We start from the raw sequence: 15,386 nt of genomic DNA, 5'->3' as shown, positions 1-15,386 counted from the left end.
TTAATTATATTTTAGTTAATAGGGGCAGAAAACACTTGTTCCTGGATTACGTAGAGAAGGGAGGTAACTCTTTGCGAAGTAACTTGCCTAGAAGGAAAGTATCAAATTTGTCTACAATGTCAAGGTCAGCCAAAAGAATGTCTCTGTCCAGGGAAAGAGAGGCAGCTGCAGAAAGGGAAGCATACTAAGAAACAATCAGACTGTGCACTACAAAAGCCAGAGCATCTCAAAGTGATGAACAGAGGTGGAATAGGATCTCCACTGCAGAACGAAGAGCAGTTGCAAAAGCTGAGAAGCAGCTTTCAATTATGATCCATCAGTTCATTATGCTGATGACACAAGAGTTTCCTTGGTGCAATGACAACTGAGTGCATATATTGTAAAGCAAGGAAGTGGTCTGGAGAGACACCTGCACTGTGCTGCAGGGATAGAAAGGTTAAAGTCCCTGAAATCCCCCAACCGCCAGAGCTATTGAAGAAACTGTTGTCATCAGCTGACCAAGATTCCAAGAACTCCCAAAACAAAATTAGTCAATATAACACCGTACTACAGATGACATCATTTGGAGCCACAAGAGATTTAACCGAGCCAGGATTCATGTAAACTTTCAAGACCCAAGGTCAGATTTCTCATTGGATTGGCTCTCTACTACCTCTGTCAAATGAATCACCAAAATCAGCCTTTCATTGTTTATAATCTGTACCTGTGTTTTTGGTTACAAAATAAGCTACACAAAATGTGTTTTTGAAGTACGTGTATTTATTTTATATATGAGTTGAAAACTTTCTTTTAACATTTCACTTAACATCAATATTCCATGCTAGAGAGTTATTAATGTAGAAAGTTGGTGTCTCAGCTAGACAATGTTTTTAAATTTCATTATTCTCTTTAACCCAGGCAATGCCAGGTATTTCTGCTAGTATATATATATAATGTAACTATATATATATAAATTCTATACAGCTCTTTTAATCTCTTCACACTTTCTTCATTCTTTCTACTTTTTCTCGTTCCCCCTCTCTCATATTTCTTGGCTTTCCCTTCTTTCTCAACACTTCCCCCCTCCTTTACCTCACTATCTCTTTCCATTCTTTTTCTCGACCCTCCCTAATTCTTCAATCCCTCTGTCCCCTATCTTTCTCTTCTCTCTCCACATGACTGGTATTCGGCCAAGCATGACCTTTCTTTCTTGGTTCGATTACCATCCGTGCAACATCTCTATTCCTTCCCATGCCTGTCATCTCTTATGTCCCTGCCGTAAGGCTTCACTTCCACACACGCCAGCTTAATTTAATTCATCCTCAGTCGAAATACACCTGTTGTTTGTATTTGTAATTGTGTACCATTTCTACGTTTTTTCGTCCTTGTTTTCATATACATTTGATTGCTTTCTTCCAAAGAATCTAGTACTTTTAGCTTAGATTTTCTTGGGGCTGGCCAGATTGGAACTGGCTGAAACTACAATGACGATGTGGATCTCAACTGAAGATAGAAAGCTCCAAATGACCCATCCTTGTTTTTCCTGTTCTTTTTTGTATTGTTTAACTGTCTGGATGTTTTGTTGTCACCTGTTCCTTTCTTGTTCCATTTTCTGTTTTGTTTATATATATATATATATATATATATATATATATATATATATATATATAGTTATCTTTTAATCTTTTTTGGTTATGTGTTTCTGTGCCTTAGACAACTGCAAGACTTTAAAAAAAGACTTTCACTTTCAAAAATTTATGAAGAAATGCCTGGCAAATGTACATTCATCCAGCTCCTTAGCCTACAACACTTATCCTCCCATCCATAATATGGCAGCATTAGATGCAGAGCACTTTTTTAATACATTTCATTATAAAATAAGCATGGTTTATACACCAGAAAATATGGCATATCTATAAAATTATGTGACTGCTAATGAGGAAAATAAAACAATCTGAATGACAAATATGAAGGATTTTATTTAATACAGTCTTAATTTTAACATTAATACAGTCACTTTTCTGCATGAATACCTACGTGTGTAGTTAAGTGAATTTTTTGAGAGAATGATTTCCCACAGACATCACAGAGATATGGTTTTATTCCTGTATGAGTGAGTTTGTGTTTAGTTAAGGTACTTGTTACAGAGAATGATTTACCGCAGATGTCACAGCAATATGGTTTCTCTCCTGTATGACTACGTACGTGCAACGTTAAGACACCACATTCAGAGAATGATTTACCACATACATCACACTGGAATGGTTTTTCTCCTGTATGAATACGTTCATGTCTAGTTAAGTTATTTTCACGAGAGAATGATTTACCACAGATATCACAGTGATATGGTTTTCCTTCTGTATGAATACGCTGGTGAGTAATTAGGTGACCCTTTTGCGAGAATGATTTACCACAGATATCACAGTGATACGGTTTCTCTCCAGTGTGAATACGTGTGTGTCTAGTTAAGGTAATCCCACGTGAATATGATTTACCACAGATATCACAGTGATGTGGTTTTTCTGCTGTGTGAATAAGTTGGTGAGTAATTAGGTGACCTTTCTGAGAGAATGATTTACCACAGATATCACAGTCATATGGCTTTTCTCCTGTATGAATACGTTTGTGAGATGTTAAAGTACCTTTGTGAGAGAATGATTTACCACAGATATCACAATGATACGGTTTATTTCCTGTGTGAATACGTTTGTGTACATCGAGGTTGCATTTTTGAGAGAATATTTTCTTACAGATATCACAACAGTATATTTTACCTGTTCGTTTCTTTACACCATCAGCTGAATCAAACCTTTTAGATTGTGTTTTAAATTTAACCTTCTTCTCAGACAATTCATTTTCCATAATTATTCTTCTTTCATGACAACATTCAGATGTTTTTGTATTTTTTCTTAATTGATTTCTAACATATTTCCATGGTCATATTTCCATAAACTGCAGTCTTTGTCAATATGTAAAGCTATTTACAAGCACCACTCTAATATGTAGTCCCTGTTTAATTAGCATACAAACTCATAATCATTTCAGGAATGGGTATGAGAAATTTACAACTGGTCAAGAGTTTGGATTTATATCGACTGGATTATAGCTGGATTACATCTTTTCATTAATAAAAGTTGATAACGATGATGTATCTGATGTAAACTCTTCTTTAATGCCAATGTCATCAGATAATCTGAAATAATAAACAGTGGAAGACATAGAGATTACATAAAATACACACACACACACTTATGCATGCATTACATGTATTTGTAGATAAACTCAATATCAATATATATATATATATATATATACACACATATACATACAAACATACATATATATACACACACATATACATACAAACATACATATATCCACACACACACACACACATACATATATGCACACACACACACACATACATATATGCACACACACACACATACATATATATATATATATATATATATATATATATATATATATAATATTATAAAATCTGGTAATTATTCATATATTAATTAATATCGATTAATTATCAGGAGGCCAGCACATCTAAAGAATCAAAGAGATTCAGAAATATTATCTGCAATCTCAGGGGATTAAGGTACATTTTAAAAAATAACGTCGACCACTAACGTGGACAATTAATGCGCTAGAAATAGATCACATCTTGTGTCTATTAAGACCTAAATTGTTCTCAACATGAAATATAGCAGAGCGCGCCAAAACAAAGACTTTTGAATTTTACCATTAAGCTGTAATTAGCAGAACCATATGCACGCGCAGCCATGGCAGTGGGCAACTCTGTATACGATTCTGATGATTGCGGTTACATTACAAATCAGGCTGAAGAGGAATAGACAAATGGTAAGAATTTGTTAAATCCGAAACCGGTTCCTGTTTAAGAATGCTTTTTTAGGTGATTCTAAATGTCTTGCCCACTCACGTTTTGGTATGCTGCTATATTTCATGTTGAGAACAATTTAGGTCTTAATAGACACAAGATGTGATCTATATATATATATAGATAGATAGATATATACACACACACACATTATTTTAACATGGAGTAGGACCGCCTTTGGCAATAATTACAGCTTGAATTCTATGAGGTATGGACTCATACAAAGTTTGAATTGTTTCCAAAGGAATTTTGTCCATTCTTCAGGTAAAACAGTCTCCAGTTCTTGTAGTGATGATGGTGGAGGATATCAACTCCTTACTTGTTTTTCTAAAATGCACCATAAATGTTCAATAATATTGAGATCTGGGGACTGTAGTGGCCAGATCAGATGTTCAACTTCACTAGAATGTTCCTCGTGCCATTCAGTAACAACTTTAGCTGTACGAATTGGTGCATTATCATCCTGAAAGATTGCGTTTCCCTCTGGGAACAGTTCTGCAACCATAGGATGAATATGATCAGACAAAATGCTTACATAGTCTTAACTATTAATTCTGCCATGAAGGGAAACCATTGGGCTGCTGGATTTCCAAGATATAGCACTCCAGATCATCACAGATCCTCCTCCATGTTTAACAGTTGGAAGAAGGCAGTATGGGTCAAATGCTTCTTTTGGCTGTCTCCACATGTATACTCGGCCGGTGGTCAGAAATAAGGCAAAGGATGACTCGTCCGAGAAAATAACATTCTTCCACTGTTCCAGGGACCAATTCTGTAGGTTTTTACTGCACTCTAAACACTTTGCAACATTTGTTTTTGAAAGTAGTTGTTTTCTGATTGCAGCCCTCCCATGAAATCCGGCTTTGTGCAGCTCCCAGCGAACAGTTTTTGCGGAAACTGGGTTCTAGAGGTTGTCATTAAGCTCTGCAGTAATTTTGGAAGCTGTACTTTTGTGATTCTTTCCAACAATTCACGTAAGAGTTCGATGGTCTCTATCTGAAAGGTTTGGTTTTCTTCCGGAGTTTTGTTTTGATGAGGAGGTTTTTTTCCCCTCTTCCTCAAAGGCTGTCATTACTTTCAAGACAGTACTTCTTGATACACCAAACACTTCAGCTGTTTTTGTTACGCTAGCGCCTGTCATACAAGCACCAACAATTTGACCTCTTTGAGAATCAGATAGATCTGTCATTTTAATGAATTTTGATTACTTTTTTCTGATGATAATTGAAAAGAAACAGCAATTTTAGCAAAACATAATAAGCAACACTAATAATAAATAAAAAAAAAAACATAAAAATAAACAAGCTTTTGACGGTTTTGTAGATATTTCAAAATTATGATGCTAGGTTTTTCCATATAATTTGTCCAACCCCTGTAAATACATATATATATATATATAACTCGACTCCATCGGTCACGAATGACCATGGGTGCACCTGAGAGGTTCCCCTCTGAGGCACAAGTCTGGGCGGAAAGTTGCCTCACGGGCAAACGCATAACCTAGGGTTGTTTTTATGGAAAGCCAGCAATCGCCCATGCATACCAGCCTCCCCTCTCCACATCACCGATGATATCTAAGGGAAAGGCAACTCATTTCTACAGCTGAGTGAACCAAAAGTGAAATAAAGTGTCATGCTCAAAAACACAACATGCAGCCCGGTCCGAGAATCGAATTCACAACCTCAATGCGCTAACCGCTGAGCCATGTGCCTTTGAACATTAGAAGCATCAGTTGTGGCGTGCAAGAGAGACGATTGCGCTGGTATGGACATGTGGTGAGAATGGAGGAGGATAGCTGCGTGAAAAAGTGCCACACCCTAACAGTTGAGGGAACCCGTGGAAGAGGTAGGCCCAGGAAGACCTGGGCTGAGGTGGTGAGGCAAGACCTTCGTACATTGGGCCTCACCGAGGCGATGACTACGGACCGAGACCTTTGGAAATGGGCTGTGCGTGAGAAGACCCGGCAAGCCAAGTAAGATCGTTGCCAGTGCCCCTGGACTGGTTCTTGTGCGGGTGGCACATGAGATGCACCATTTTGAGCGTGGCCGTTGCCAGTACCGCCTGACTGGCTTCTGTAGGATTTTCGAGCGAGATCGTTGCCAGTGCCCCTGGACTGGCTTGTGCGGGTGGCACATAAAAGACACCATTTCGAGCGTGGCCGTTTTCGTGCGGGTGACACGTAAAAGCACCCACTACACTCTCTGAGTGGTTGGCGTTAGGAAGGGCATCCAGCTGTAGAAACTCTGCCAAATCAGACTGGAGCCTGGTGTTGCCATCCGGTTTCACCAGTCCTCAGTCAAATCGTCCAACCCATGCTAGCATGGAAAGCGGACGTTAAACGATGATGATGATGATGATGATGACACACACACACACACACATACACATATATACGCATATACACACACACATATATATATACATATGGATACATATACGCAAACACACATGTATGTGTGTATATATATCATCATCATCATCATCATCATCGTTTAACGTCCGCTTTCCATGCTAGCATGGGTTGGACGATTTGACTGAGGACTGGTGAAACCGGATGGCAACACCAGGCTCCAATCTAATTTGGCAGAGTTTCTACAGCTGGATGCCCTTCCTAACGCCAACCACTCAGAGTGTAGTGGGTGCTTTTACGTGTCACCCGCACGAAAACGGCCACGCTCGAAATGGTGTCTTTTATGTGCCACCCGCACAAGCCAGTCCAGGGGCACTGGCAACGATCTCACTCGAAAATCCTACGGGAGCCAGTCAGGCGGTACTGGCAACGGCCACGCTCAAAATGGTGCATCTCATGTGCCACCCGCACAAGAGCCAGTCCAGGGGCACTGGCAACGATCTTAGTTGGCTTGCCGGGTCTTCTCACGCACAGCACATTTCCAAAGGTCTCGGTCAGTAGTCATCACCTCGGTGAGGCCCAATGTACGAAGGTCTTGCCTCACCACCTCAGCCCAGGCCTTCCTGGGCCTACCTATTCCACGGGTTCTCTCAACTGTTAGGGTGTGGCACTTTTTCACACAGCTATCCTCATCCATTCTCACCACATGTCCATACCAGCGCAATCGTCTCTCTTGCACACCACAACTGATGCTTCTAATGTTCAGCTTTCCTCTCAAGATACTTACACTCTGACGGGTATTCACATTGACATTACACATCCAACGGAGCATACTGGCTTCATTCCTTGCGAGCTTACGTATGTCCTCAGCAGTTACAGCCCATGTTTCACTGCCATGTAGCATGGCTGTTCGTACGCATGCGTCATACAGTCTGCCTTTTACTCTGAGTGAGAGTCCCTTTGTCGCCAGCAGGGGTAAGAGCTCTCTAAACTTTGCCCAGGCTATTCTTATTCTAGCAGCTACACTTTCAGCACACCCACCCCCACTACTAACTTGTTCGCCCAGATAGCGGAAGCTATCGACTACCTCTAGTTTTTCACCCTGGAATGAGATAGAAGTTGTTTCCTGTTTGTTTACAGTCTTTATTGCACCTGAACATCTGCCACAAACAAAAACTAACTTGCTAGTTAACCTGCCTTTGATGTTGCTGCACCTCTTATGTGTCCATAGCTTGCACCGGGTACATCTTATAGAGTTACTACCTACTCCTTTTCTACATACTGAGCAGGGCCATCTACCTGAAGGGGTTTGTGTTTTATCTACCTTCCTACTTATTAGGATTTTGGTTTTAGCTGGGTTGACTCTAAGGCCCTTCAATTCTAGACCTTGCTTCCACACCTGAAACTTCTCCTCTAGTTCTGATAGTGACTCCGCAATTAGGGCAAGGTCATCAGCATAGAGGAGCTCCCAGGGGCAACGTGTCTCGAACTCCTCTGTGATTGCCTGGAGGACTATGAGAAATAAGAGGGCTGAGGACGGAACCTTGGTGGACCCCTACCTCTACCCGGAATTCATTGCTGTACTCATTTCCAACCCTCACCTTACTGGCAGCATCTCTGTACATGGCTCGCACAGCTCTCACTAACCATCCTTCTATCCCAAGTTTCCTCATTGACCACCAGATAAGGGATTGGGGGACCCTGTCAAAGGCTTTCTCCATGTCAACGAAAGCCAGGTACAGAGGTTTATCCATAGCTAGGTATTTCTCCTGCAACTGTCTCACTAGAAATAAGGCATCAGTAGTGCTTTTACCTGGCACGAACCCAAACTGCATCTCATCTAAATTGATTCGCTCCCTAATTAGTTGGGCTATGACCCTCTCTGTAACTTTCATAACCTGATCTAACAGCTTGATGCCTCTCTAATTATTTGTATATATATATTTATATATATATATATATATATATATATATATATATATATATATATCTGATACATCGTCTGACATGTTTGTTTATATTCACGAGTGCCCGTTTTCCGTGTTTTATTTTTTAGTATAAAATATTTAAAAATAGATGTGTAGTGAAACTACCTCCCGCCATTAGATACAAACTACTATCGCCATTACATACAATCTTCTCATTTAAATATAAATAAATGCAAGCGTAGTAGAGAACCCATTCCTTGTCATCATGTGACTGATCATTATTCGAATCGGCAACTTCTTCGAACCGTTCCCGCCAGAACGCAAACTGACCAATCACAGCCCTTAATAAGGTCACGTGATAGAGTATATTTCTGCTATCTGGTGAGCCCCCTTAACGCTATAAATAGATCAACTCATACCCACCAAATTGTCTCGGTCCAGTTTCTCTTTGAGAACTGTTCCGTGTACCACACAACAGCAGCAGCAGCCAGCGACCACTTCAGCAGCTTCATCCAGCCACGATGACCTCCGCCGTCGCCACATCAGCAACAAGAGTCTACGACTACTATCCAGCATCATCGTCATGACCAACACGATTACTACCAAGCAGCCTCTACACCACCAGCGTCAACACGACTTTCTATGTACACCAAACTAAACTTCCGCGGCACATCTCTCTCTTCGATTCTGTTAGGTGACTCAGCTTCACCACAGTAAATAAACAGACAAGAGTTCTTAAACAGACAAGAAATTCTCAGCCAGCGACGAACATCTGTATAACAAGAATCACGGCCTGGCATCGATGCCACGACATCACAACTAGTGATCAGCTCTGCCACACTCAGCCAACTCACTTCACATACAGATTCATATTATTGTGTACCCAAGAACTGGTATAATTGCTCACGTGTTATTGACTCTCTTTTTCTCTGCTGTAATATTTCACATACACATACATGTATCACTCACATACACACTTTTCTTTGCATGACGGCCTGTCTTTGATTATGTTCTTATATGTCGCATTCACACTCTCACACAGACATACATCTTTAACGCTACAATAAATATCTCTGTTATTCATCTAATACGGTTGTGGTCTTTCATTGCTGGTCATCTATGTTATCGTCGCATAACATATCATGTATATCATCTTCGATATATTATTGTGTGTTCGACTGTGTGATGCGTTTAAACGCGTTCCTTACAGATGTATCGTCCTAATTTTTTGCATATTTCATTTATTTTGGATATATTTCCCATTTTCATAATTTAAAAAAAAGCTAGGCGTCATTTTCTTGGAAAGGTGCGCTCCTAAAGAAACGCTGTTTTTGTGTGTGTGTGTGTGTGTGCGTATTTGTCACTGAAGCCATTCTCTCTCTGTCAATCACTCATTTCAAAAAGTAATAGTAAAAAAAAATTCAGTTATCCTTCTCTCTCAATCACACACACACAAGCACCATTGCGCTGTCCCTTCACACACACTAACAAAACAACTTCACACAAACACCACATCAAACACACACACACACATCAATTCCTCCGCTTCACGCCGACTTCAAAAGATAAGCCCCCTGTTCCAATCGCTCTCTCTGAGAAAAATGAAACAAATATGGACGACTTGCTCCGAAACACCACCGAGTGGGGAACGCTTCTCAAAAATAACCTGCAGTTGTTTCCTTCAAAATTCCTACATGCTCGAAATGTACATACATCAAGGTATATTTGTAGAAACTTTCACGAAAAAATATTAATTTTCCTGGAAGTTAAGAAGAATTTAAGTGGACTCTGTTGGAATTTCCGAAAATTGTCCCCCACCCCCATTCCAAAACACTTTCACCGGAATTTTTTGTATATTCGGATTCTACATAGTAAATACTATATGCATAGAAAATTTCATTAAAAAATATTTATTTTTCTGAAAGTTATGACCTCCCAAAGTCTGGGGGGTAAAACCCTGTAGTTATGCCCAAAATTTCAGGACGTGCCTAAAGTAGAAAGGATAATTAGCCTTGGAAATATGTACCCACCCCCCAAAAGACACTTTAGTGGCAACTGCTGTTTTCAAAGGCATAATAAAGATGCTTGGAGATGTTTGAAAATACGGAATATTAAATATGGTTTTACAGCTCCTTCCTTCCAATTGCTTTAAAATGTCAGGAACGGGAAAAAGTTATAAAAAATCCCGACAAAAACGGGGAAATTCTAACTTTTGTGGGACATCTATACTGAAAGTCCGCTGGCATTTAGACTTTCATTAATTAAATATTTTAATACTTAAACCTATCAAAAATACTTACAGAAATGTTTCACAAATAATGGTGCCGTGAAAGTGGCAGCTGAAAGAGGTCAAACCAAGTGTCAAACGATAAAATAACGGAAACGAACAGTTTATATATATAATGCGCATGTTTCAAAAATCCGTTTTAAAAACGAAAGACAACCCATGTTACATCCCCTTCCATTGTTTTTAACGTTTTTCTTTTTTTAATAAAAAAATCTTTCTTTCTAATTAACCTTCTTTTGTTTTCAAATATCACATCATGTAAAATATCCAGCAATTTTGTCTCTTGTCTCAGCAATGATGTGATAAGTGACTGACATTGATGGTTTAATAGGATGGCATTAAAGGCGGAAATGACGTCAGAAGGTCTCTAGGCGCTGTCTGTTCATTCACCAAGCGTTAAACTACGCAGGTGTCCTCTGTCAATTTGCATATGCTTGCTTGTTTGAGTTAAGAAGAGATATTTTCCGTTCTCTTCTTCTTTGTGAACGTCGTGATACAAGCTGGAGAAGTAAGTCAGGTAAAGTTGTCCAATGTTTGCGTAAAACAACGTCCTTTGATACAAAACTGAAGAGGTCACATAAACGACGAGTGTGAATAACACCACCCCTTTTTTTCTTTTTTACAGATTCCGACATTTTGAGCAAGGGAGATTCCGATTCTGACAAAAAGACTCTGCATTCTTTTTTCTAAAATTATATTTTGATGATGAATGCAGTTGAATTTGTTGCTGTTGATGATGGGAATTGTGACTTTATTACTTGTCACAGTTTAGGCGGTGGTCATAGTAATGATGATGGTGGTTAAATACTTTCCCATTTATGTTAATTCAAAAAAATGTACATTAAGTTGCAAAATCTCTTATGTTCTATTATTTTATTCTGCTTTTTTATTTCCGATTGAATATATTTTTATATATTTAAAAATTGGAATTTTGGAAGCTTGAAGTTTCGGGAATGAGGCCAACCGAATGGAAAGGGCAAGTGACGTCAACAGCCGGAAGAGGAAACGATAAAGTGAGGCTGCTGAAGACTAACTTGGGTCTTCTGTCCTCTGGGCAGTCGTGGTGAACAGATGCGTTTGGACGCGAGGCGAGCGGGGTATGGATTGAACGCTACTGGATAGCCAACATTAAGAGGTAGGTGAACCGTATTTTGTTCCTCACATTACAAGAGGTTTTTTTTCAAAACTGCGATTTCCATTTTTGTTGTTGTCTACGTATAATAGAAAAAAGATTCATGACGTTTGGCTGTGCTTCTGCGCAAATGAGCGAACGCGTTTAAAAACATTTAGAATATTGGGGCATTACCACAGATGTATTTCCCACCGAATTTGTTCCCTCATAACTTCCAGAAATATCTTCTGTCAGGGCTTCAGTTTATTTATTACTTGCATCAGTTTTCGACTGCAACCATCCTTCAGCGATTTAGTCGAACAAGTTACTCTTAGTACTTATTTATTTCAAATCTGGAACATATTGTATCATTGGTTTTTGCCAAACTGCTAAGTTACAGGGATGTAAACAAAACAAAACTGGTTGTTAAGCGGTGAAATAGACGCACACGATGAGCTTTCTTCACAGTTTCCATCTATCAAATTCACTCAAGTAGACGACACTTACTTAAAGGTGCCATGCAGAGGGACTGAACTTGAAACCTCATAGTTGCAAAGCGAGCTTCTTTACCCTAAACCATTTGATTATTTCTACAGCCTCACTGTTGCTAAACAGCTTGTTTCTTTGCTTTCACTTTTTATCTTTTTTATGAGACACCATTGTAAAATGAAATAATGTGAAATATTTTCAATTTCCTTTTGTATTTTTCTTGGTCTTTCTTTCTCTCTCTCTCTCTCTCTCTCTCTCTCTTCACTGTGTTAAAATGTTGTTGTAATAGTTGTCCATTATAGGAAATGTCATCAACAGATTAACAAGACAGTTGCTTCTGATTTGGGCATAAGGATAGTAATGTTGGGATGTGTGGTTTGGTTGATGCTGTCAACCCCAATGCTTGACTGGTACTTTAATTTATAAACACTGAAAGGATGCAGCAGGATTTGAACTCAGAATGTAATGAGTTGGAACAAATATTTGCAGAGCATTTTTTCCATTGTCCCAACTACTAGATAATCCTGCTAGATAATCACTCTTAAGGAGAGAAACGTGAACAGGGCACAAAATCTGAAGTTAATATCAACAACATTATTTTACTTAACACTTAGCAAATTGAGGTTGACCACACACCCAACTACCTCACCATCAAAAATGAAAATAGTAATTCTTCAGCTTCCTATATTTTCAACTTAAAAGTTTGTGATTTTGTCCTCAGCTTTACAAAATCTTAGTCACGTTCTGTCTCTTTGCTGACACAATTTAAAAAAAATTTTCTCTATTACCCCTGTCTCCAAACTTTACTCAGTAAACTTTCAGAATAGGTTATCACTAGCTCATGGTGAAGGAAAAGGTCAAGATCTTACAAGGTTTTCCCTTCAGTGAAAAACTTTGGGAGGCAAAGTTCAGGGAGCTCCTACCTCTGCTGGCAACTGAAGGCTTTTTGCTCAGGATGAAAAGTAGACTGTATGATGCATGTGTGTGAACATCCATGCTACACAGTAGTGAAACATGGGCCATGACTGCTGAGGACATGCATAGGCTTGAAAGCTATGAAGCTAGTATGATCCACTGGATGTGTAATGTCAGTATGCATACACGACAGTGTAAGCACCCTGAGAGAAAAGTTGGGTATAAGAAGCATCAAATGTGGTGTGCAAGAGAGACAACTCTGATGGATGAGGACAGCTGTGTGAGGAAGTGTGTCACTCTCTAACTGTGGAAGAGGTAGGCCCAGGAAGTCATGGGATGAAATGGTGAAGCATGACCTTTGAACATTGGGGCTCACAGAGGCAGTGACAGGGGACTGAGACCTTTGGAGATATGCTGTGATTGAGAAGACCTGGCAACTAAAGTGAAATCACAGCCATGCATGTCCAGCCCAGTTAAGAGTACCCCTGATGTGTCATGCGATATGATATGCTTGAGAAAACCTGTTGAGTCAAGTAAAACCAATATCACTTTTTGTGGCACGCACAGATGAATAAAGGAGTAATATGAGTTTGATGGAGTGCTGGGGAGAGTAGACAATGACTATAGATTGTACTGCTACATTTTCAGTATCCTCTGTGTCTATCAATATTTTTTTCTTTTTTCTCTATAATTTCAGATTAACAGATGACATTTTTTCTCAACTAAATGTCAGCTCCTCTGAAACACCTTAAAATCATTTCATCCAAGGAAGCATTTGCACTAATTCCACAACCCAGTTATTGGAAAGGTTTTATGTATTATAAACTGGTGCCAATTGAAACATGAATTTCAAGGGCTCAAAGAACTTGGAATACTAACTTTTGAAACAATTCAGGGAAAAATGAGAGGAAAATCAGTTTTAAAATATTTATTATTTTCAGGAGGGACTTTCAATGTATTGAATGTGTTCCTGATAAAGTGCATATTTTGAAGTTCAGCGCACTCTCTTAAGAGGAGAGTCACAAGTTGTACAAAGCTAAGGATTTCTTTTTATTTTCTTCCTGCATTTTCTCATTGATTGCAAATTTCAAAATCATTGCTATTTTTGCATTTGGACAATGGACATGCTTAACAATTTCTTTTCAGCATATGCTGTCCAAATGAAAAGTTTGCTTATTGCTAGCCTTTGCAATTACATTTTTTTAAGCACCAATAATAATTATTCACACGTTGATGAATGATTAAGTTACCATTTTGAGAGAATGGTTGGCCACAGATATTACAGTAAAATATTTTGCTCCCATATGAATACGTTTGTGAGATGTTAAGCTACCGATCTAAGAGAATGGTTTACCACAAATGTAAGTGATATGGCTTCTCTGTGTGGATACGTTTGTGTTTAATGAAGTTACATTTTTGGTAAAATATCTTCTTAGAGATATCACAGTGTTACGATGTTTTACTTGTCCTTTTCTTTATACCCTCAGGAGAATCCTTAAATTATGCTTTAAATTTAACCTCATTCTCCTACAATTTATTTTCCGTACTTATTTCTCTTTGAACCACAATATTGAACTCTGTTCATAGTTGTTTCTTAACAAATATTTGAATTTCCACCAACTATGATCTTTATCAATATGTACAGCTCTTACAAGCTCCTCTGTAATTTGTAATCCATGTTCAGTTAACCTGCAAAATCATCTTGTAGATATTCTGGATAGTGATTAAGCGAGATATTGCTATTTCTCTGTTCACACGGAAAACTATTAGAGAGTAATTCCATCACAGATTTACATCGATCAAATTATATTTGTTCTGCATAGACATCTTTATGGTCTTTAAAAGATAATAAATATTGATGATGTATCTGATGTAGACAATTGTTCGATGCCAATGTCAGATAATCTGAGATAACAAACATCAGTGTAAGACTTAGAAGATACATGAAATGTATACACACAAATGCATTGTATGCATGCATTAGTGTTCTGTTTATATATTTACAGGTATATGCACATACACACACATATATACATATACAAGGAATACTGAAAAGGTATTGTAAAAGGCCTGATTGGGTGACCAATCTTCTGAGTTCTTTTACAGGGCTTAGAAAAATGTAAGGACCACTGCAATAAGTGTGTGAATCTGAGAGGGGGGAATATACTGAATTGAATCATAATTAACTGATTCCTACTGTATTTTCTGTTACCCGAAGCCCAGAACTTTCAGCACCCTTTTGTATGTGTGTACATATGTATATGGACGTTAAACAATGATGTGTGTGTTTGTGTGTATGTCCATGCTCTCCCGTGCTGCAGACTGATTTTGTCAATTTCATATGGCTGGATGCCTTTCATGTCACCGACTCTCATCTGTTTCCAGCTAAGGTAATATATTTCCCTTGTTGGATATAT

General features: G+C 38.7%; 1 protein-coding gene and 1 long non-coding RNA gene across 2 annotated transcripts; one reads left to right on the top strand and one right to left on the bottom strand.

Annotated features, from left to right (window-relative positions):
• Positions 1–1,934: 1,934 nt before the first annotated feature.
• Positions 1,935–10,605, bottom strand: LOC128251042 (uncharacterized). Its single transcript, XM_052977343.2, has 2 exons — positions 10,468–10,605; positions 1,935–3,172 (listed from the first exon to the last, which is right to left on the bottom strand). Exon 2 carries the CDS (start codon positions 2,839–2,841, stop codon positions 1,993–1,995), a length of 849 nt encoding a protein of 282 aa, XP_052833303.1. The 5' UTR covers positions 2,842–3,172; positions 10,468–10,605; the 3' UTR covers positions 1,935–1,992.
• A 220-nt stretch (positions 10,606–10,825) lies between these two features.
• On the top strand, positions 10,826–11,519 carry LOC106868405 (uncharacterized). The gene is made up of 2 exons (XR_016238739.1): positions 10,826–10,962; positions 11,393–11,519. It is a non-coding gene; the product is annotated as an uncharacterized LOC106868405 (long non-coding RNA).
• Positions 11,520–15,386: the final 3,867 nt, after the last annotated feature.

The sequence above is a fragment of the Octopus bimaculoides genome, chromosome 28 (assembly GCF_046866305.1).
Source record: "Octopus bimaculoides isolate indiv1 chromosome 28, ASM4686630v1, whole genome shotgun sequence".
In the NCBI taxonomy this organism is placed as follows: domain Eukaryota; kingdom Metazoa; phylum Mollusca; class Cephalopoda; order Octopoda; family Octopodidae; genus Octopus; species Octopus bimaculoides.
This window is presented reverse-complemented; position numbering and strand designations above follow the sequence as displayed.

Bases quoted from the DNA above. Each gene is read 5' to 3' on its own strand.
- LOC128251042 (XM_052977343.2), bottom strand. From the start codon at position 2,841: ATGGAAAATGAATTGTCTGAGAAGAAGGTTAAATTTAAAACACAATCT.